Below are 24315 nucleotides of genomic sequence, written 5' to 3' on the forward strand. Positions count from 1 at the left end.
AAGATTACTGAATTATATGTGACAGTTGTAATGAAGCTGGTAATCACTCACTGTTCTGGGCGGAGGCAGCTCAGGAAGACTCTTCTGTGGGGCAGAGATGTGCTTTCCTGCTCTTCCATTGGCCTCTGCTTCCGGTCTGTTGTCTGATTAGCATGTATTCCACATACAGCCGGATAAGAGAGAAGAGAAGAAAATAAGTAAACCGAGTGTCTTATAGAGACTTCTTGTCTACATATATATATATATATATATATATATATATATATATATATATATATATATATATATATATATATATTGAAAAGTCCCCCTAACTTTTTACAAGAAAAATATTAGAATTTTTCTACAGGTTAGGCAGGATTTGTAATTGCTCATTTTTATTGTATGGCCTTTTTAAAAAGTTGATTTATCATCAAAATAAATGGTAGATGACTACAAAAATCGACATTGGCAGCCCTAATGTAGATGATATAAAGACGAGCAGTGCCTAAACGTTTTCATTCCCACAGTACATATACAGAATGTATGTTTTATCTGCTTTGTTATGAGAGGGAGAAAGGGAGAGTGCGAAAGAACACTGCAAAAGTCTGTATAGGCTGCAAGTCATCTCCTCTTAATTTACACAGTCTGTGGCAGTATTTTAAGAGCCACTGGCCATACTCAAGCACTTCCTATCAGACATTCCTCTCTGACTTCCTCTCCAAACGCTAACATCTGGGTTGCTATGGGATGAACACCACTCAAAGCAAAAGGCTGGAAGTCAGGGTGATGGCAGGCGTCTTTTTCTTGGGATTTTAGCTTCTACTAAGTTACGCCTTCTATTTCTCTGTAAGTCTGACTGTGTTTCTTTACTGGACTTCACGTCATACAGTACCCCATCCGTGTTAGTTATCACTGATTCATCATAGATAATAACACTAATACTGAGTAAATATTTGCACAAGCGGGAAATATGATTAAAGGTATGTTACACATCATCAGCACTTTTTAAATGGTTCTGAAGCTCAAAAAGCATCTCTGCTCTAAAGCGTCTTTCTCTTTATTTCTTTTCAATGTGCTGCTCTTTAAAAGGGGAGATTTTCTTGCACAATAGCAAGAGCTATTAATCTGGCTGATCAAAGAGCACTATCTCATCTGATCCACGCATACGTCTTGTGGCTTAGACAGCCGTAATGTGAATGTTAAGTCTAGTTTTCTAGAGTCTCATTCTTCAGTGAAATCTAAACAAAGCAGCTTGGCCTCAGATGGGGGTCTGGCTGTGAGAGGCTGAGAGGAGTTATTGAGAAACAGACAGGAAATAGTGGTGGTGAAGGCTTGGGGGCTGAAGGTGGGGGCTGCAACACTTATGCCACAACCTTTCACCTTGCTGAAAATGACATAGGCCACTCAGCAAGCTCTGTGGAAACAATGTTTGTTTAATCTGCAGCAAAACATGCACAAAAAACCAAACCACAACTCTGTGGGTTTATCCCACTGCCTTATTTGCATTAGACCATTTTCCTGTCAGGGACCCAGAACTGCAGTTGTTCTGTGATATTAATTACAGCTAAGGTGCTGAATAATTCACTCACCTCTGTCTGTTTTGTCCTGGTTCTGTCCAGTGACAATGACTTTGTTCATATAGATGTATTCTTCATCTCCTCCTGAAAGACAGCAGGAATAAAGAGACCGTAGACTCCAGCACAAAAAATAAACATTTTTGAGACCCTTAAGTTACCAATTTCCAGTCAAAATGGACACTAAATAAAAGTTATTGCTTTTCAGGATTAGATCAGGTAGAAGATAGTCTGCTTGTATAAATAAGGGGAAAGTCAGAGGAAAATTAGTAAAACAACAGAGTTTCCAAAACTGGAGCTCAAAAATTACTAAAAGATGCAGAAAAAAATTTGAATTCTACACATCTGTGCAAGACCTGGTAGACCACCATAGTGTCACCATCAGATAAACAGTAGATAAAGTTTTACTCTTTGAGAAAGGATGTGTAGCTGTCAAGCCATTACAGAGAAAAGGAAATAGACCAAGAAGATAAAAGTTTGGAAATTAAACAAATAAGATGCGGGTGTTCTCAGAACAATGGACTGTCCGCCCCAGAGTCCACTGAATGTGTTTGGGATTACTTGGATTTTTAAGGAGCAGAAAATACAACCAACTTTGACTGAACTTTGGAAGCTGTCCTGAAAATAATGGAGGCTGTAATAAAAGAAACATACTAAATAGAAAACTTTGAAAACTTTGACATTACATTTAGTTGTTGAGGCTTGTTTTGTTGCCTAAAAACAAACAAACAAATAAATAGCAAAAGTATCTTTGAAACTTTAAAAGGCTGTGCATGGTTTGTCATTGTTCAGTATAAGTCCATTTTTATTGTTTGGCCTTCAAATCAGATTATTCAATTTATTGTTAAAATAATCTATAAATTAGTTGAATACTAAAATAAACAATTGTAAAAGCCTTAATATATGCATCTTGTATCGAGAGACATCAAAACTTTTCAAAGGGACCTCCTCTTCTACCATTCATTTTATATTTACAATATCAGATGTTTTTTTTCATTCACATCTTCCAGCGTACAGTAGATTATTGTCAGCGAGAGAAACAGACACAGTTCTGTTCTGTGACTGAGCCTGACAGCACCTCCAGGGCCTCCACCCACTATACACATCAAAGCTAGGCCAGTGGGGAACACGAGGGGTCATATTCTATCACAATAAAAATGCTGCTACAATCTCAGCCTGCAGGAGTCTGCCTTATTGGCTGAGTTTGAAGGCACAGTCACAGAGTATTCAGAGTTTTAAGAGTTTCATAACAATTCTATGAAACTGTATACAGCATAATGGGGAAGATGTTACAATCTACAATAATGTGGAGTCTGGCAGGCTACAGCTAACCAAGAAGATATAGAAGTGTCAAATGTGGGTCATTCGGCTTTGATATGGTTATGAAGGGAGAAATAACAGCACACTAAAAACTTAAATATGTTTTACGGGTACAGTGAAAACAGATCGGGATTTAGAGGATGGAAATGAAGGCTATTTATAAGCTGCTTCTCAAAGGAAGTGAGTGTCCCTGGAGGATAAAAACAGCCTTGGAAAATGATACAGTTTGGAGCCAGAGAAGGAAGTACAGAAGCCCAAGTCCAGAACACAGAACCCTACTGCCATGTCTGTACAAAAAACACATATGCAACAAAAACTACTTAGCTTTTCATTGAAAGGAACTGCTACCCACAACATAGGGCACATGACAACTTTTCACAAAACAATTGCTCTCTAAGAAGGAAAACAGTGGTCCTGAATAAAGAACAGTGTATGGTATGTGATAACTGAAGTGCAATTATGTAGTACAGAAGAGGTTTGGGCATATCCTGTTGTTGGCTGTGTTGGTGTGGTTTACCATTTGAGGACTTGTAAGACTGCAGCAGGTCAGTGAGCAGGTTCTTCTTCACAGTGGCATTCCCGCTCAGGTACTCTCCATCCAGAAGCTTCAGAAAATGCTGCAGCTCCTCTAACAGCCGCTCCAGCACTGCATGAACACAGAAAACAGGCAAAGCACAGGATGACACTGGATGCCAGCACACTTTATAGTGAAATAAGTTCAAATATAAACAGGTGCTGTAGAAAAATACAGAGTTAGGCAATAACTGAATTGTGGAAGAGAGACCATGTCTAAAACTTTGGTTTATCTTGGTTAAAGTCCTTGCCACTACCATTCTAAGCGATGGGTTTTTATACCCTGGCACCTCCCTTGTCTGTCTCTTCATACTGCAAGACTCCCACACTTCATTCCTGGATCTTCAGCAAGGGGGTCCGGCTTTGTAGCATGAAGCAGCAGCTGCCCAGATCCAGTCTTAGTTAGAAAATGAAATTTTGCTTCATTCTAAGGAACTGTGGTACAGTTCCACAGTTGATTAGCTGAAAAACTCTCTACTGTTGGCAGTTTTAGTTGGCATTAAGTAAAAGATAATTGTCTTATTTGCATCTTCCAGGAACCTTTTAAACTGCTCTGAGACCATCAGTAAGATGTTGTCCTGGAGAGTTACCTTCCTGTAGAGTTTAGGTCCAATCTGTACCCAATAAGCTGCCCCACCCCTGACTTAACTCTCGTGCATCTGATGCAGCCAATCAGGGACTTCGGAAGAGGTCAATTACCTGGAGCAGGAAGGTAGCTCTGCAGGACCAGGGTTGGAGACCATTGTGCTAGACGCTTTCACCTCTTTTAAAGTCTTACTTTGTCCTGCAACAGTGATGATATACAGATTTGGCTGCTCACATAGCATTTTCAGATAACAGCCCACTTGAGTAGGCCATCATAACTTGTTACAGGCCACAAGATAATTTATTATTTTCTTTTCAGTCGCTTGTCATTCTGCTCCTGTCATTCTACAGCAGGGGTGTCCGATCTCTTCCATAAAGGGCTGGTGTAACTGCAGGTTTTTGTTGCAACAAACCAAGAGAACACATGATCAGTTGTTTAAAGACTGAGACTGACTGATCAAACGGATGGAATCAGGTGTGCTCTTCTTGTTTGGAACGAAAACCTGCACCCACATCGGCCCTTTGCAGATAAGATTGCACACCCCTGTTCTACAGCTTCAGGTATTCTACGAGACTTCTTTCGTTTGGCATCCAATCACATGTCCAGGGTCTTTGTCTTGTGTTGCACTGTGTTGTGTTATGTCTCTGAAGCTGGGAGGGATGTAGACTGGGGGTGAGCTGTAGGTCAGAAGCCATGGCTGCTGAATGGCTCTGCTTTGTCGCCCAGTCTATGAGTGCATCCCACTCAGATCCTCCAGGGGTCAGCGCCGAGCCGGCCCACCAGGCCCACTCGGCCCTGGCTATGAAGCTTCTCTTTGTGCCACTTTTATTGTTATGAATAACTCTGCTTTATGCCTGAACTCAACGTATTCTACAAAAGAAAGAAACGAAAGTAGGCCAGCTTGTCACGAGGTAATCACACCCAAACACTAAAGAAGGCCATAAACCTTTCAAGTATATGATCTTAAACCGATTAACATCACATTCTGAACGCTCCCCAAACAGAGTGTATAGTATGGTCTTCCTTTAGGAAACAGCATGGCGAATGTTATTCTAGAACTTCCTAATGGTCACTTTCACACTCCTGTAAATATTTCATCTGTTTGCCAGCCACTGCTGCCTGCTGACAATCAGAACTTCTTCAGGGAGGATCACAGACACTTCAAAGAGTTCAGAGACACTTTTCTGCAGTGTAAGGGAAAGAGAACTGTGGAAGCTTTGCCTTCAGGACAGACTGAGCCCAGTTTTTACAGAGCTCCACTATATCCTCATCTCACTGCTGAGTCAGCCGACAGAGAACATAAGAAACCATGTGTCATTACTTTAGAAACCCACACCACATGTTATTGCTGTAGCGTATTCACATAAGAATTATTTACCATGCATTAGGAAGATGTTTGCTTTAGCTAAAAATGATGGAAATGCTGTTATTAGTTGGCCCAATTCAAAGCTGGAAATCTAAGTTAATGCCAGTAATTTAAGGCAGAAGCGTTTTACTGGAAAACATGGTGCTAAGGCAGAGGTAATTACCTTTGTCATTAAGGAGGTCTTAATTACTGTTACTCAGTTCAAAACATGCTCATGGAGGTCTGCTGTATTCTGGGTCAGTCCCAGTCAAGAAGGACCACCCTGCCCAAGTCAACATATGCCAAACTTTCAATATCGAGCAGGTATTACAGTAAAACAAGGTTATATTTAGTTAAAATGGAACATACTTTACATTGTTTTTCATGCTGGGTTAAAATGAATTAGCCAAATTAAATATAATTAAGTCAGTAACATGAACACCCAAATATTTTCTATTATTAAGTTATAATTTGTTTAAAGTTTTACAGAGAAAATTTGAGAACAGCAACTTTGGTCTAAAGTTAAGCATTTGCACTTGATTTTAGACGAGGAAACATCACCATGATAAAACTAAAATATCTTTTTTACCTGATAACTGTAGCATGTTTTAGACAAATCTGTGCATAAAAACTCCAAAAATGGTTCATTCATTAAATTTCGAATCACTACAGCCATGGCTTCTATTCTTCTAGGGAGACTTGCTTTCAGTTTTTCAAAGAAATCAGAGAGAATGGCCTGGGTTCGATTCCCGACTGGGCGACCAGGGTCGTTTCTGTGTGGAGTTTGCCTGTTCTCCTCCGGGTACTCCAGTTACCTCCCACAGTCCACAAACATGCAGTTAAGCTAATTGGACATGCTAAATTGCCCCTAGGTGTGAGTGTGTGTGTGAATATGTATGTCTGTCTGTCTGCCCTGCAATGGACTGGCAACCTGTCCAGGGTGTATCCTGCCTTCAGCCCAATGACAGCTGGGATAGGCTCCAGCACCCCACCGCGACCCAGAAGGATAAGCGGTTTAGATGATGTATGTATGTATTTCTTCTTCTTTTCTCAGTAACGGTTTCTTGACAGCTACACATCCTTGCAGACCCATAGTGTTGTCTGCTCACAGAGGAAAGTTGGACAGAAACACCTGTGGATTTTTTCAGATCTGAAGCAAGTGGAGTGGAGTTTGATTTTCTCCTCTCTCTCTCAAAGCTTTAAGTGCTGTTTATCTGATGGTGACAGTTTTGGTGGTCTACCAGATCTTACACAGTTGTTGGGAGTCCCATTTTCTCTATATCTTTTAATAATGTTTTAACTTTTTTTAATGTTTTTAACTTTTTTTTTTGGAAACTCCCAAACTGTTTTTCCACTTATTTTCCTTTGGCTTTCCCCTTCCTTGGGCAAAAGTGGATTATCTTATATCTAATCTTTTCAGAAACATCTCCTGAAAAATGAATAACATACTTAGTGGGCGTTTTGGCAGGAAATGAAATAAATGATTTTTGCATAACACTTCATCTCAACTAATTCTAAGTACTACAACTATTACAAGTCGACAGGAACATGAAATCTCCTGCATGCTGTAGTATGCCTACACTTCCAATTGTGATGTGAACTGAGATTTTCTCTCAACATTTCCACTGCTGTGTGTTTTCAGAGATTGACTTTGATGCCCTTCTCCAGAGGGACCCTGGGAATGCGAGTCAGCTGACTCCAGCCCAAAAAGGCCTCAGTTTCTATGGGTTACAACTCTGGCTACATGCCAACTCCCAGTCCACTGGCCCAACGTGCTGAAACTACAACACCACATCCCTGTAAGCACTGTAGGTGTTCCTGCTTCCTCAAAGCAATGAAACTTGTGCCTGAATAGGGCCCATAGTTTCCCACCAAACTCTAATTATTGGGTTCGTCTATAGGTCTCTACTGCAGCCAGCTACCTGCTCAGGTTCTTAAGGTGTGCAAGCAGTCAAAATCATTGCTCAAGAGTTTCAGTGAGATTCCTGGAAAAATGAAAGGAAGTATTAGGATATACGCAGATCATGTTTAAGGTACAAGTGCCTGCTTGTCTGTCTCTACTGGCCACTAGTACCTGCTTTTATGCGGTCAGGGGATTTCCTCCTTTTCAAAATGAAGCACTTCCTCCTTCTTAAACAAAGATTAATCACAGATAAAAGTGAAAGAATCTGTTTTTTTCACTTCTTGTGTCGGGTCACGGCTACAGCGAGAATTGCTTGATATCATAAACAGATGTGAGAAAACGCTATTGGATGGAATCAGGAAGACCTCCATTAAATCCATGTCAGCATTACTGGTTTGTTTCATGATATTCCTCTGTTTGGCGAACTGTTGGCCTGATTTTAGGCACGTACTCAGGACTAACCGTGAGGCTAAGCGCCTCTTCCCTCTGAATCAAACCCACATTTTGTGTCTCAGCAACAGAGTAATAAACAGCAGTTTAAATTTAGGCGTGTTTGAGTGAATTTTTCGCTAAGGCACATTTTGATGCCACTTTGGCACACACTGTTGTCCAGAGTGGTTTAATTTTGAAGTAGCCTGTTTCTGCTGGGCTCTAAAATACATACTGGTAGCAGCTGTGGCTAGTATACTTAGCACAGCCCCAGGCACCATGTCATTGTGCATCAGTTATTTGATGCCTTAGTTGAACATTCACTCCCTAAAATGAGGGGCTGTCAGTCATGTGGGAGGTCTGTCATCACTGTGGTAACACATTCTTCTGATGAGATCTCTTTCTTTAGAAGGACGCAGGCTTGGTTAACAGCTTCACATCCGCAGTGCCACAAAACAACAACCGTGACCTGCTTTGTGTCAGTAAACAGTTCACAAGAACCCGCTGAACAATTTAGAAGAAGACTTGTAAAAACTGAGTTGTTGAATATCAAGAATTTGTAATAACTTGTGTTGGTGCTAATTTGGTCCAAAATTATCATGATTCAAAATGTTAGACCTTGGATTGCCATATTCATAACAGCAGAGAAATTATGAGAAACTATGGAAGCTGAAATTAGAGATTAACCCATAATTTATCATTGCCTAGACATTCAACACTTACAGGGGAGCAGGGCTTTTGCTTTTTGCTTAAACAATTTTGAAAGAATATGAGCAAGATTAATCATTTTTTATACATGCAACCTACATCTTTGCTACAAAGGAAAACTACACTTTTGTTTCCAGCACTTACTGTCTATGAACAGTCTAGCTGAAAGTAGAGTGATGAGTCAAATATGGCAAATATATTTTTGACTATGAAGTAGACGAGGAAACATCACCATGATAAAACTAAAATATCTTTTTTACCTGATAACTGTAGCATGTTTTAGACAAATCTGTGCATAAAAACTCACAAAAATGGACTGTTTTTAATTTAATGGGAGTTCTCAAATTGCTTATTTGGGGAGCCTTAGTTGTAACACTGTGTTAAAACTAACCTGCCATGTGGAGGGTGTAATTTAAGACTGGCTAGCTGTCACTGTGAGTTATGTACACGCTTCGGAATTGTGCTATATTACAACCACCAAGTGGGTGATTCAATATTATAGGTGTGAATTCTGTTGTGATACAAAGAAGTTGTGGTACACGTACAGGGTCTTTGGGGTGAATCTTGAGAAATATCATTCTGATTGCTGTCAAAATTAGCCAATGATGTGGCTATGGTAATACAAGAAGATGATCAGATGCATTTTCTACTTTAACCTGTTTATTTCTGTAAAATATCCATGTTGCAGTTAACTTCATGTTAGGTTGTGTCCTGTTCTCCCTACTACTTTTTTCTTATAATCAGATATATTTCTCATCTTATTCTACATTGTCTTTAGTTACAGAAGCTGGGTTTACCAGAATAATATGGATTTATGGAAATTAAAAAAAAAAAAGTTATTCACCTAATTATCCACTTATTGGAATAGTATTATAAAATACTGTTCAGCCACCAGTGAGAGTGATATTTTAGAGTCAGGGATGGGAAGGTCCAACACAGTTTGGTGTTTTCAGTGCTCCATCACAACGTGTCAAGTGACTAATGAATTTCATTTGACTAGAACAATCACCAGGAATTCCATCCTGGAACACCAGAGATCCAAACCCCTTTATAGATCAACCAGATTCTGCCCACAGGGACCATCATTTCTCACACTTATCTGAAGAAACTGCCCTTCTGCAATTGTAGTCACCAATGAAAAGGGATTATATGTTGGTTTTAAAAGAGATCCTAAGAGTACTTACTCTCTCAATAAATAAGTTTAAAAGACAGATTATGAGGACTTCCATCAGAGAGAAGCACACAAGCCTCTTTGAAGATTCATCTTGTGCAGTGATAAATTGTATGGAGCTAACTCTTCTCCCTTTTTTTCTGACAGTTAGTGCAGAATCTTCACTTCACAAAGTCCTCATGAACACACCCAACTACACTTAACACAAAACACCAGTCAAACAGTGTGTGTGTGGTAAAACACAAGCCCAGCGACTCAAGCTCTACTGAACTGTCAGTCAACCAAAACAAGCCAGTAATGTATCACTGCTTGTGGCATTCTCAACAATGTACTCTGACAGCTGGTACATGTACAAACTCCAGTCTGGTCTTTGAACAACGTGTAGGGCCTTACGCTGTGAACTTGGAACGCAGGATCATGGTCTGGCTCTCTGGCTCCAGTCTATGCATTTCAGTTTATTTGTGTTGTGCAATCAGGATTAAACTACTGGCTAAAGGAAATCAGATTTTGCTAAAAAACTGCAACGAAAACTCAATTTCCCACAATTACTCCTTATCAAATGCAGCCAAAACATTCCTGTTGGCTAGGCCCTGTACAATCATGAGTTCAGAAAGCACACTAGTTATGGGTGAGATGGGTGGGAACCCAACCTAATACATCGGCACTTTATTTCATTCAGAAAGAAGAGGAACATCTTCAATAAGCGTCAGCTAAAACACATAAAAGAACAATATAATGTACTTTAACTCTAAAACAGACAACATTTAACAGAAAATGTCTGAAAGTGTCTCAGTATTTTACAGTGCAATTTAGGGCTGCACTTTATTTTTACAGTCCCCTATAGATTATCTACAGATGCTTTAGTTGTTAACAAAGTCATGATCTGGTGAACCTCAGTTCATTATCAGCAGTGTTAGGTGTTAGAGTCAGGTTTAGGAGCAGATGCAGGTTCTGAGTTGAGGTTATAGCCAAGGTTAGGGCCAGATTTAGGATTACGTTATGTTTTAGGTTAAAGTTAAAGGGAATTCCAGTGATTTTTCAAAAATTCTGCACAATCAAATCTTTACGAAGTAAACAAAGTCATTCAGAGTGGTCAGAAGTGCATTCACAGCAGTAGTGAAAGGAACCAGACATCAGAAGTGTTTACTGACTCTAAAAGCTACATCACAAAAAGCTATAACATGAAATGGATATGATGTTGCATAATGTCTCAGACACAGATAAGGTTTTGGCCTTAAACATATTTTAGATGAAAAAGATGGATGAAAATCCATTTGTTGTGTAAGGTACATGCACATATATGTAAGACAAATTAAGACTATTTTTTTTTTTCAGATTCACCACTATTTTACCATAATCAATATTACATATAAAACATGTGTAGGTTCGTATTGTTCTGGAAAGAAAATAAAAGGGCTATATTTCCATTGCAGACATTGTGACCCCTGGTTCCTGCCACTATCGTCATAAAGAAATAGGAGTCAGTAAGTTTCTGCGTATTTCCAACAAAAAGCTGTGAAATTGCCTTTTACAGTTAAAGTTAGCTTTGGTTAAGGATTAGATTTAATACAATCTGAACCAAGTTAACTTGCATTTAATAGATAATTAATTGAATGTCAGTTTAAGGTATTTACAAGGCATCTACAGTGGATCCTCAAAATAAAGTGTTTATAATAGTATTTTTTTTTTTCAATTTAGCTACCAAAAACTGACATAAGCTGAATGTTTCTCCTTTTAAATACAAAATCAATTTGCTTTTTTTTGAAATATCAATAAGTACTAGGCTCATATGACCAAAGTAAAAAGAGGAATTGACCAGGCCTGACCAGACTGAATGTCTTACGGAAATGCTGAGTATTTTGCCAGAGCATTTTGGTGTACAGGCCTGAGAGACTACTCTGGCTAAAGACTGGGTGCAGCTGTACTGTATCCCATGAATAACTCACTTTAATAAACAATGCCCTGTCTTTATGATAGTTTATCATCTCTTGGCCTTGCACTCTGATCCTCTTAAATATTCGCTTTGGACAACCACTGTTTCCTCACACAACTGCGCTCTAGGTTGTACTATTGTGAAGTCTGAGTGTGTGTTAGCCACTGTGCTAGACTGGATAGCTCCATTAGTGCAACATGTTGTCATCATACTTTAGGCCAGTGTGAGTCAGTAGAAAAGGTGTAAACTCAATTACAATTCTTCAAGAAACAATTACCACTATAACACTATACTTAAACCATCCTACATAACATTGACATAATCATGCCATAAACATCATGTCATATGCTCTCATTAGTTGTCATGATAGACTTTGTTCAGTAACATAACAGTGTTGTGCTACTGACACTGGTAATTGTCACACTGATGTCATAATATTTGATGTCACAGCAGCTTATGTCAAATGCTAATTTTTGCTATGTAGTTCTCGTGTCATCAAACTTTATGACATCTGCCAACAGTAACATGACACCGTTACATTACTGGGCATAATATGTTGTGACAAACTATGACAGCACATGATTTCTTCCATGACGTGTTTTGGCAATGCATGCAGGGTAGGAGGTGACAGGGTTCAAGGAAAGTATCACCAATGATTCAATTAATCATGAAATCTTAAATTTCACAACATTTCAAATTCAATTCAATTGTTTTGGAACAATTTAGAATCATTTTAATCAGCATCGCTGGGTATCGATACCAGGCCAATGTGGTGTTGTTGGCTGTGTGTTTCTTCCTGAGAGTATCGGTATACAATATCGGTATTGATATCGGACAGGAAAAATGTTGTGTCATCTCTACACAAATTTGACTCAAAGAGCTATTTACTCCACAGTGGAATTCAAATAATGAAAACAATACATCATGCTTTGTTTTTGGTTTTTACATTTGATAAACAGCCAGAGAATGTTATTTTGGCTAAAAACCGAGCACAAACGCTTTGACTTATAACTGGTTGTAATCAATTCCAGAATCGATGTAATTCAATCACCACCTTCAGATTGATGCATCATGGTGCACTGATGCATTTTTACAACCCTAGTCAGTAGCCTCGCTGGTCAGGTTTAAGTCCACGGTTGCTGTGCTGGCTGTGCTACGAGTTCAGCCGCGCTCTCTGAACCTGCTCCAGCAGAGCTATGCAGTCTGCAGGGGAGCAAAACAGGAACAGATGCGGCCGAGTGCCTCCTGCTCCAACAATAACGACCTCACTCAGCCTCTCCCTCTTCTCCTTTTCGAACAAACACTCCACATGCATAAAAGCCAGTGGCTGCTTGATTTAAACCATTGCAAAGCCCTCTCCCCAGCCTGCTGCCCCCTCCCACACACACCTCTCCTGCCCTGCTGCTCGGATGCTCTCTCTGCTGCTGTTTCTGGGCTCTGTTTGATGCTGTGGTGTGCAGATTTCAAAATAACATTCACGTCCATGTTTCCTTCTCATCATTTCTCAGTGTAGACGTCTATTAGTTACGGTCGCCTTTTCACAGGCATAAAATTGGCATATCTGCTCGTGATGGACATTTGCTGCACAGATGATAATTATGAGTAACGGCCTTGGCGAAGCCGCAATGGCTTTGGATGTGGCCTTTGTTTAAAAGGGGATCTGAGTTCACTTCTGTGAGTGAGTCACACTGCAAAGTGTGCCAGTGAAACGCGTCGCTCAAGTCTCAATGTTACACAGATGGATCTATGCATGTCCCTCAAACACACAGGAACAGTTAGTGACTGGACAGAGGCACCTATTTTATTTTATTTCAGTTATATTGGCCACATAGTAAGAATATATTCTCACTAACAAGAACTGTGTCGTTGCTGTAGAAGGTTAGATTAGTATTTTGACCACTGTTGGCTTTATAGATTCTCTTTCAGTATACATTAAAATTCAATGATGCTTTAGAAATATATGTATACAGGAGGTCCAAAAGCCTGAGTCCACTAGTGAAAATGCTTCTTTTGCATTCTAACTTAATACAACTTAAACAAGCCTCTGATGAGTAAATCATATCCACCAGGGTGTCGTCTGAACACATACTTCAACAGAAGGGAAATATGACCTTTTTTACAAGGGCCTTAACACGTTCAATCACAAATCTGCTTAAATTTGAACAGTGATATAGAAACAGTGCAAAATCTTGAATTTTTCTCCTTTACTTTACTAGTCTATTCATTTTACTAACATTATTTTGAAAAAAGTCCCAGATTTTCAATGTGATCTTTGACTTTCGACCCCACTGAATGTATATTCAGAACAGTGTATAAGTCCATCCCTCACCACCACCCTTCATTTATCAAATTTCCAGTCAAAAAGAGGAGGTTAGATATAAGATAATCCACTTGCATTAGGAAAGGGAAAGTGGAACATAATTTAAAAATAATGAAAGATATTAAATGAAAAAAACAGACTTCTAACAAAATAAATAGTACTAAAAGGTTTCATCTTTGAGAGAGAGGAGAAAATCAAGCTCCACTCTTCCTTTAGAACTGAAAAAAATCCACAGGTGTTTCTGTTCATCCTTCCACTGTGACAAGACAATTCAACACTATGGGTCTGAAAGGATGTGTAGCTGTCAAGAAGCCGTTACTGAGTAAAGCAAGCAAACAAAAAAGAACATTTGCAAATCAAAGAAGCTGTTGGTGTTCTCAGAACAATGAACTGACCACCCTAGAGTCCAGACCTCAACATCACTGAATGTGTTTGGAATTACTTGGATCGTAAGAAGCAGAAAATGCAACCAACTTCTAAGACTGAATTTTGGGGATGTTGAAAAATATTCCTGCATATTTCTATGAAAAACTGAAAGCAAGTCTTCTGAAATGAATGGAAGCTCTAAGGCTTCTGTGTAACTTTCTGTTAAATATGTTTTCTGCTTCTTTTTTCTACTCTTGAGACTGATAAATGATTAACTTGTACTTAATAGCTGTTTTGACTAGAAATTAATGAAGAGAGCTCTGACTTCAACATAGTACTGTATGTTTTTAATATTGTTCAGCATTGCACTTTGAGCTGCCTTTGGTATGAAAAGAGCTCTACTAATAAAGACATAATTATTAAAGATGTTATATTCATTTTTGGCAATATCTTCTGCCAAAAAGTAGTTCCACCACAGGTGGCATGTGCAACCACTGCTGTTACTGTCAGCAGAATGATACAGGTGAAAAAACATGTTGTTATCATACAGTATATGACAACATGGGTGGAATGCATTGCAGCCAATCAGACTGGTCGGAACTCACTGTTTTATAATTTTATATATACAATTATAGCAAAGGTTATATGATGTGTACTGTTGGGTGGGGAAAAGCTGCTATATTGCTTAAGGTGTTCCCTTTTTACAGGCTGTTGGCAGATAAGCAGGTAACGTTGCCCAACAACACACACCATGCCTCTGGTTAATACTACACACACTGAGAAAGCATGTTTAAGCTGCAAGACATTATCTCTAACATGTCGCAAGTTAATGAGGAGCTTTACACTGGACTTCAGGACAAAGATTCCATGTTGCATTGTACTGATAACAGGTGCTGTGAACATGACCTCTATATAACCTGATAAAATGTGCAGCAAAGGAGACATACACACTTGTTCCATTAACTGGAGGGACATTCCTTCAGAGTCTCATTGGCTCACCTCTGTTTCACTCTGCTGCAGTGGATTTGACTTCAGAGGCTAAGTAAAGGATAACAGGTTGATGACAGACACGACTAAGATCCCTCTGTCAGGGGCATTATAGCTTTATTTCTTTTGGCCACCAAAGGGCTTTCAATGAAGTTCAAATCAAGGGGAAAACCTACACTTCAAAATAACTTGATTATTTTGTACTGGTTTCTTGCCATTACAATCCCATTAAGTAGTGGATAATGTAATGTCTTCAAGCTTAGCCAAAGGCACTTAAAATGGGACAGGCATGCACAGTTCAGCAAAGCATAGAAAAGACTGCACCCAAACAAGAACATAAACTGCATTCTGTGATAGTTCCCACATCTTTACTGCCATCACTACACAATCAGTGTCTTAAGTTAATTCGCTGCATTTATGAAACAAAGATTTCAGACGGCAAGCACGGCATCCATAAGGAAGACAATGAATATAATAGAAATAGAAAGAGACAAACTAATACCTTAAGTGAAAGTTTCTCTTGTGAAAGTCAAACAAAAATGAGAAAGCAATGTTTTGGTTGAAATACTAAAGGCACTGACATCATACTACCACTTTCATATGTGTGGCATTTTGAGATATATATGTTTTTTGAATTAATTAAACTTGTGATCGATATCGATCCCAATTTCAAGGGGATAAAATATCCGATAAGCAATAATATCTGCTGTTATAATTTTACACTCCAATAGTTAGACAGGGCCTTACTGAGTGATATGATGTTCAGCTGTTAACTTAAATTTCTTTAACTCAAATAGCACAAACTTACAAAGTTTTAAATAATGCTAAACATTTGTACCCAGAGATAACCATAATGTGGCTTTGATTTCTGTTCATGTGTCTGTCTGTCTGCCCTGTGATGGACTGGCGACCTGTCCAGGGTGTATCCTGCCTTCCGCCCAATGACAGCTGGGATAGGCTCCAGCACCCCACAGTGACCCAGAAGGATAAGCGGTTTAGATGATGGATGGGATGATTCTTTTTTCTCCTCCCAAGATTTTGCTCCTTTAAGAGGAACCTGCTAAGTTACTGGCTAAACTTTAAAATCTGCGGGTCGTCATATCTGTCAATATTATCAGCTAACCAGTATATTGTTTGGGTGCTATTACTGTATGTATGTGTTTTAAGCCATTTAAAGCATCTTAGCATTAGTAAAAAGCGCTATGCAAATATAACTTATGTTTATTGTTATTATTATTATTATTATTATTATTATTACAAAGGGAATAATTACAGAACAGCATGTGTACCAACCGACAGTTAATCTGACAATACATGGCTTTGTTTCAGAGCAGTTTTCAGATAAAGCTGTTTAAGTAGAGGAAGTGAATGAGCAGCGCAGACTTCATTATTGACTCAGAACTACAGCAATCATTGTATTCCCACACATGCCACATATTTTTGGCACACTTAAACTCTACAATAACACTGCCATTGCCAGGCTGCAATTATTATTGTGAACAAATCACCACTGACCTCCCTCTCAATGGGAGATAAGCCTAAAACAACCAAACCACCTCTCAATCACACTCTCCACGCTTCAATCATACACTGCTGTAGATTTAGAGTAGATAGTCGGCTACTACAGAACAGATCATACCATCAAACTGAGCCACATTCAACCCAGCTCAGATCAAACTAACAGGTCATTAACTTGGCCTTTTGTGTGGTGCAGAGAGGGTAGGCAGTTTCACTTCCTGATGCCTCCATCAGGGCTCTGGACATCTGCTGTGTGTAGTAATTAGAGGCAAAGTGCTTAGACACTGAAGCTGTGGTCAGACTGAACGTGCATACACTTTGCCTGGTGTAAAAGCCAATTCTTTTGAATGGGATGCAGCAACATGAGAAAGATTTGCTTCTGGTATTGGTTAATGATGTTTCTGCATCTAGTTGGACTTTGTGAACTTTTGAAACGTGAGCCAGTACAAAACAAGACGGTAGGCTATGATATGTTCTTTTTTTGAAAAAAAAACAAAAAAAAAAAACAATGTTAGAATCCTCAGTTAACATATTTGTTTACTGATCACAAAAAAACACGTTAGCAGTTTTCTTAACCATACGTTTTCTCTAAAGTCATATCACACATCGCATCAACACTGCCCATAATCACATCTTTTTTTTGCTGCAAGGAAAGTAGCGACAGTATGGTGTGATTGTGGCTTAAGAGTGGTAAAATGGCAAAAATGTGATAATACTTTAAGATATTTTCATGATATACCACATGTATGATTAAATTTTGTTTTATTCTGAGGCTTACAAACCTTTTGGAACAGAAAAAGTGCACTAGCAAAAGAGCAACGGCACATTAAAAAAGGCAGAGAGGATGCAGAGAGGAACCCTCAGGGCTTCTAGGCCTTCATAAAGGGCGTAAAGGTTTCTGGGAACTAAAAAAATATATTTTTATTCAAAAGAATAATCATGTTTGGGGTATTTAAACTATCCAGGTAGATCCAGCCATGCAGTGTTCAGGAGCAGGACTGAAGGCCTTATACCTCAGATTAAATAGCACTATCATAACTAGGAACTGGTAGTGGAATCAACCAAACATGTTTTGATTTACAATAGGTGGGACCAATTTCCTAAAAAATCTCTCTCTAGGCCTTCTGGAAGTCCTATATAGACTGCCGACAGTGAAAGAGAGCAGCTGCCTGACCAAAGGGTTGCAGTCACGTCTTATAAATGGAAAAGGAAGCAGCTCTATGCCAGGGCTTTTCCTGAAGGAATTATTGTAAAACTGCTACATAAAAGTATATATATCTTTTACAAGCTTCACATGTCAAGTGTCAAACATGTTTGATCTAGATTAGTCAAAGAAAAGTTAAACTGCATCATATTAGCTTAGTGCTAACATACTATCAGAAATGCCATTAAATTGCTAACAAAAATTAGCATTCTTGTAAAGGTGGATATTTTTCTTGATGTGTTGAGTTTTGCCACTCATGACCCAAACTTCTAGTTCTAGCAGTCAAAGTTCACCATTTAACAAATCCTATGAAATATGTAATTATGAGTTAACATCCAATCCAATACTTGTTACTATGCAGTTTATACATTGGTTGTTGTTGTTTACATGCTCTATTTTATGATACACACAGCTGTTCAGTGTTCTAGAAGTACAGTTTACTCTTAGCATACTCAGAAAATCGTACTGTGACATAATTCATCACAATAACAATAACGTATTGTTACACTGGCCAATCCTATTAGACATCCTTCTTTCACCCCTAAGCCATGATGCCTGTGTACACTAATAAGAGAAAGCAGCCTCTTAACTGTCTTCAAAAGTCAGCACAATGTGGGTGATAATCTTTGAATCTCAATTTCAAGGCTGATGCACACAATGAAAAAAGGGCTGGTTTCTTCTTCTTCAGATCTGCTCACCCAGCACAAGGGCTGGCTTTATTAAGAGGCACTGGCCATCCCCGAGTCTCCTTCAGCCCTGTTGAAGAGCTGACACTCTGAACCCTGACCGGGACAGCAAGGCCCACGGGTGGGTCTGGAAACATGTTGGTATCAGACAGAACCCCAGGGTGAGATCTGGTTCCGCACGCCTTCTTTGAAGAAAGGAGACAGGGCGGAAATGGAGGAAATCAGCAAGATAAGAAAAGTACACATTGTGTATTAATTTACACACCATCCAGTCTCCTCTATAAGCTGCAGCAGGGAACATCTCAGCCGCATGAGGTGCTGAACTACATCTCACATGTCTCAGTCATATGTGACACTGAGTTGTGTTAGTAAAGCTTCCTATCATGGCATGCTATGTCACAGTCTACATCGTCCAGCATCGATTTAAAGGTCACGATTCAATTTGTGAACCAAAATTAACAAATTAAATGGATTTACAACTCTAATTACCAGCAGCTGACCTAAGGAAATTAAAAAAAACCTGGGTTGCCAGATTGGGCAGGATCACCCAGGTTAGCATGTTACGCTACCTGCTATGAAAATAAATCTTTACCTTAACTGTATATAGATATATATATATTTTTATATTTATTATATATATATATATATATATATATATATATATATATATATATATATATATGCAATGGTATAAAAAAGAAAAATGAACAGTGAATATTGTTATTAAGAAAAATAATAATAACAATAAAAATGATATGATTTTTCCCATTCAATCATTAAAATGAAATGTCTTGAGCTTTTCTTAATCTTACAGAATATTTGAACATGAATAATATTTAATGAAAATATTAGACAGTTGCAGCATTAGATATGAAACACTATTTTTGATTTCCAGAAAAACAAATTTCTAAATATTATTAAATATATGCATTTTTAAATATTATCAATACAAATATATGTGTCATACTAAAACATCTTCAAAACAAGCTGGAAGATGATTTTATACAGATGGCTGCCCAACAAGGCTGCACTGAAACAGGCTTCTGAGAAACATTTATCTGGTTTTTGCTAGAACACAGATTTAAATTTCAAATCAAGATGACCATCGGTCAGATAACGTGTGCCACTTTCTAAAATCCTGCATGATCATGACCAGGATTAAAAAAACTATTCATTGTCTTTAGGCTCCAGAAAGTTGAGCTTCACCAGGTTTTTAAATCTTTGGTTTTAACATTCCGACATAGTTTATCTTACATCCATGTGTTGTAAGAAAAAAGGCTACAGTACTTTCACGTCCAGAACCTGGAGCACGCCAGAACTAACAGCGATACTTCACTCACACTGCATCCTGACTCATGTAAGACTGCGGTCTTGTCAAAGGTCCAAAACCATGACCCACAACTAAACCTCATATTACAAAACCCAAAATTCAGACCATATATTTTCGTATGGTCTCAAGAGGCCTTTAGACCAAGTACCCAAGCTTTAGACTCAAACAGGCCTAATGGTGTTAACACCACTGTGATGCCAGACACAGTTTTGTGGCATTTTGTGGTGCACAAACAAAGCTTCTCATGATGGTGGAAAACATCACCCCCCAATGCTTTATCATGGAAAATATTATGCACTACTCCTCAAAATGCCACTCCTTCCCGTCCATCTCATTCCCTCCCTCTATTGCTCCTTCCCTCCCTCTGCCTGTCTTATCTCACAACAACAAAATTCACAAAGGCTGTCTAAGAGGCAGGGCCTCCAGTCAGGCCCTGACCACAACAACTGTAGTCCTGTTCCCAACACAGCTTGACTTACACTGAAAAGTCACAAAAAGTGTGACCTTAAATCATTACCATGCATTCAGGCCCTCTGTGCGCGTGGCACTAACGCAAATCAGCTGATTTCGAAACAAAACGAAACAATGTCACAAATACAGCATACTAGTCCATCTCAGCAAGCTGACACCAAGTTTGACATAGACAGGAAGTTTACTCGGGTTTGTGAAAGGCTTCATGCACTCAGAGTTTGGAGGTAAGCAGCTAAGTAATGTTTTAGCCACTGACATTATAATAGTTCAATAAAGCAATAAGCCATCTGGGGTTGGGTATTACAGGGATTTTACCACAGTTAGGCATGGTGATAAGTGTTCCTTTCATAAAATGGCAGGAAAATATTCAATATATAATTTATTTTTAATGGTAACACTCCACTTATTTATTAATACAACTTCAAGTAATGTAATTTGTTAATGGTAGGCTATGGCTGCCACCGGTCAATGATTATCCATGAATAGCATTGTTTATTTAATAACTTGGCGTATTAATACAAAATTCAATCAACGTGTGCAGTCATATGTATCCAGAATAGATCATTAGGTTTTAGAACCAGAACCACCCATTTAATAAACTTGTGTTTAGCTGAGCTTGCAATCAGCCTCAGTGATGATGTCCACCAACCCTATATGCAATAAACAGGAAAAAGTAGTTAATAAAATTATAACAACATGGTAGTCTCAGTACTCCAACGCATGAGGTATGACAGAGATTTGTTAGCATTGCAACTAAATTTGTGACTTAGCAGGACACACCTTCCAAGTCATGGGACTGTATAATGAGGACAGAAATCCAAGCTGCCCAAAAACATCTCCTTCCATTTGACCTTAAACACAAACACAGATGGACTGCCATGTTTTTGTGATAAAGAAAACGAAAACAAAACACAGGAGTGGCCTTCTCAGGAAGTGGAATTACGAACCGAAACTCGTACGATAACGGTTTAGGACAGGTTGAGTCTTGATTCGCGACAAAGGTTTGTTTTGTTCAGATTCCACACAGTTGCATTCCGTTGTTGAAAATGTTCCTGGGGAAGTTCTGACATCCCTGTTCCAAGTCCTTTATAATTTAAACAATCAAGAGAACTTATGCACTGATGTGCACAGACTTCACTGCTTTGTTGCCTTTCATAGACAGAAGCACACAAACATTTCAACACATCATCCAGTTTGCTCATGAACTAATGCTCTAATGTTAGAGAAGTGCTGTCATCATCATACAGTAGCAAGCCCAGGAGATATCCTAGCACAGTGCAGTGTCACATTTCCCGCCTGAGGAGAGCGGCCTGAGGAGAACCTTATCACGGTCTTGTGTGTAATGAAGTATTAGCAGCCTACATTCCGCCTCCTATCAAACTCTCACCACAGGCATCCACGGAATCTTGGGAGAACGACTGTTGTTGCTGAAACCCCATTTCCATCTCCAGTGGCTGTCTCTAATAAAGCTGTTTACATGCTCTTTTAAAAGTGATCGTAAATATTGAGCTGTGAGAGGCATTAATTGGAGCAGGAGAGTCAACGTGAAACAAAAACTAAAACTTTGGGCTTCAGTCCACTAGTGTAAGGATAGCTCCAGTGGCTTATTGTCCCAGACGCTAATTACTCTCACAAAGGAGCAGGAGGAGGAGGAGTGGAGAAGATGTTGACATTGTACAACAACGAACAACAACCAGACGGTGGCGTCCTGTCAGGTTTTTGTTGGAAACTCATTCCTGGCAGGCAGAGGACAAAAAAGTGCTTGTGTTTGTTTTCTGTGTCTCTGTTTCTGGCAGCAGTACATCAGATTTGTATTTATGATCTTGACTTACTACGTCAAAATGATGACTTTATTTCAAGAAAGTGAAGTCATTATTTTTTAATATTAAGTAAAAAAATGTCATACTCCTGCCAGAAACAGGAAGATTTTTTTCTGAAATTTTTAATGCGCACTAGTTTAGGATGACTATTTCGATGAATCTAGAACAGTGAACATCTTTGTGACTGGCTGTAACAGCTAACCTACTTAACCATTTGAAGCTGACAGGTGTGCTACATTTACCTGAAGAGCTACTGTTCTAGGTAATTTAATCCCAAACATGAAAGAAGTTCTTTACTTGATCATTTACAAGTTCTCTACACTCTTAATAAAGATGTTTCTTTAGTAAAGGCATTAGTTCTATTAGAACCATGAGTTCTATATAGAATCATTTCATTCTTAAATGGTTCTTTGCATGCTGAAACGATTCTTGATTGATGGAGAATCTGTTGTATGGTTCTATATAGCACCACAGAGGGTTCCTCTACTGTTACAATGTCAAGCCTGTAACAACAAAAGAACCCATTTCCCACCCATCTGACGAGCCATTTCACCCAGTAAAGAACCATTTAAGAATGAATTGGTTCTATATAGGACTCACTAAAAAACACTTGAAGAGCCATCGTTTTTAACAATACACTGTTAAAATGACTGAACTGTATGTCAGTGTGTGTCTGCGTCTCAAACCGAAACAGTAAGTCGAGGTTTGCTTAAGTATAAACCTGGACGTACTGAGCGAGTCTGATTCCCCAGTTCCTCAGCGAGACGCTCACTGAGGGAGTAAGTTTAACCTATTTAACTTAGTTCTGTTGTTGTACTTGAGCAGGTAAACCAAAGCACAAGTCCTCGCAGCTCCTCATTATTACCTTCAGCAAACATCAGTGAAAAGTTCACTTACAGTGCAATATCTCTCTCTTACCTTTGTGCTTTTCCATTTTTTTAGACGCCAGCAACTGCTTTTCGCCGAACTCCTCGTCCCTGACAGCGGCTGTAATAAAGCAGTCCACAGTTTTGTGTCCTGTGCCGAGGTGAAGGTGAGGAGGCTCTTCTGACAGCCCCGTTCACCCTCAGCGGGATCCAGCTCTAACGCGCTGAGAGCGAGACTCCGAGCTGAGCGGAGCTCTTTCTGTTTCCACCCGTATTCCAGCAAACCGCACCCGCCCGTCAAACGATTGGCCTTTAGTTTGTTCTCGAGGCAGTCCCGAATGTCTCTGACCAATCAAAGAGCAGGAGGCGGGGCTTGTCTGAACACGGGTGGTGTTATTACCATCCAAAGCATCATCGGTGGTAAAAAAACGCTTTTCCTTGGAGTAATTAAACCTGGAACATCTACATGATGAGGCAGAAACTCAGAACCGAGGCAGCATAATGAGATTACATACACAGAAAGATAATAATACAAAGCTATTTGTGTAAAATAAATAAAACATATCCGGGAAACTGGTGCCAAAATAAAGGTTTGAGCTATTAGCTATTAGCCTGTCTTTGTAGGTCAATTCACTAGTGCTAATTATACTTGAAGGGGAATTCCACCGATTTTTCAAAAATTTCTGCATAAGTAAGTGGTTGAGAAATAAATAAAGTCAGTCAGAGTGGTTTGATGTGAAATGGTTCATTTTGTAGAGAAACTTATAAACTCTGATTTCTTTACATGGTGGTGAGAGGAACCAGGGGTACAGATGTCTACAATGTAAAATAGACATTTTATTTACTTTCTAAACCACCAGTGAATCTGTGCATGTCTTCTGAGTTTGTTTATGTAATGTTGATGATGGTAAAATAGTGGGAAATCTGAAATAATTTTCTTTAGGGACTGGTTTGCCTTACAGTACCCTGCATGTACTCCTTTGCCATTAAAGGATTAAAATAAATGGATTACCAAAACGTTTAAGGCCAAAGGTTTATCACAAAACTACACTGTAAAAAAGCCAGCTTTTAAACTTAAAAAAGTAAATAACCGGGATAACTTGAAATGCTGAGTTCACGGAACTTAAAAAAAATAAGTTACCAAATGTAAAACATAAATTAGTCTTTTATTCACTTAATATTATTTACTATTTCTTACAGTACAAGAAAATATTACAAGTTCT

General features: G+C 38.9%; 1 protein-coding gene across 2 annotated transcripts in view; it reads right to left on the bottom strand.

The window, feature by feature from the left end:
• afap1l2 (actin filament associated protein 1-like 2) overlaps window positions 1-23355 on the bottom strand; it is a 48164-nt gene extending 24809 nt beyond the window's left edge. For both annotated transcript variants that reach the window (XM_036572712.1, XM_036572714.1), the window contains exons 1-4: window positions 23145-23355; window positions 3394-3522; window positions 1572-1643; window positions 52-143 (exon numbers count right to left, since the gene is read on the bottom strand). In XM_036572712.1, coding sequence (XP_036428605.1) covers window positions 52-143; window positions 1572-1643; window positions 3394-3522; window positions 23145-23160 — 309 coding nt within the window. In that variant the 5' untranslated portion in view covers window positions 23161-23355. The remainder of the gene's footprint in view (window positions 1-51; window positions 144-1571; window positions 1644-3393; window positions 3523-23144) is intronic.
• Between the last annotated feature and the right edge of the window lie 960 nt (window positions 23356-24315).

The sequence above is a fragment of the Colossoma macropomum genome, unplaced genomic scaffold (assembly GCF_904425465.1).
Source record: "Colossoma macropomum unplaced genomic scaffold, Colossoma_macropomum, whole genome shotgun sequence".
NCBI lineage: Eukaryota > Metazoa > Chordata > Actinopteri > Characiformes > Serrasalmidae > Colossoma > Colossoma macropomum.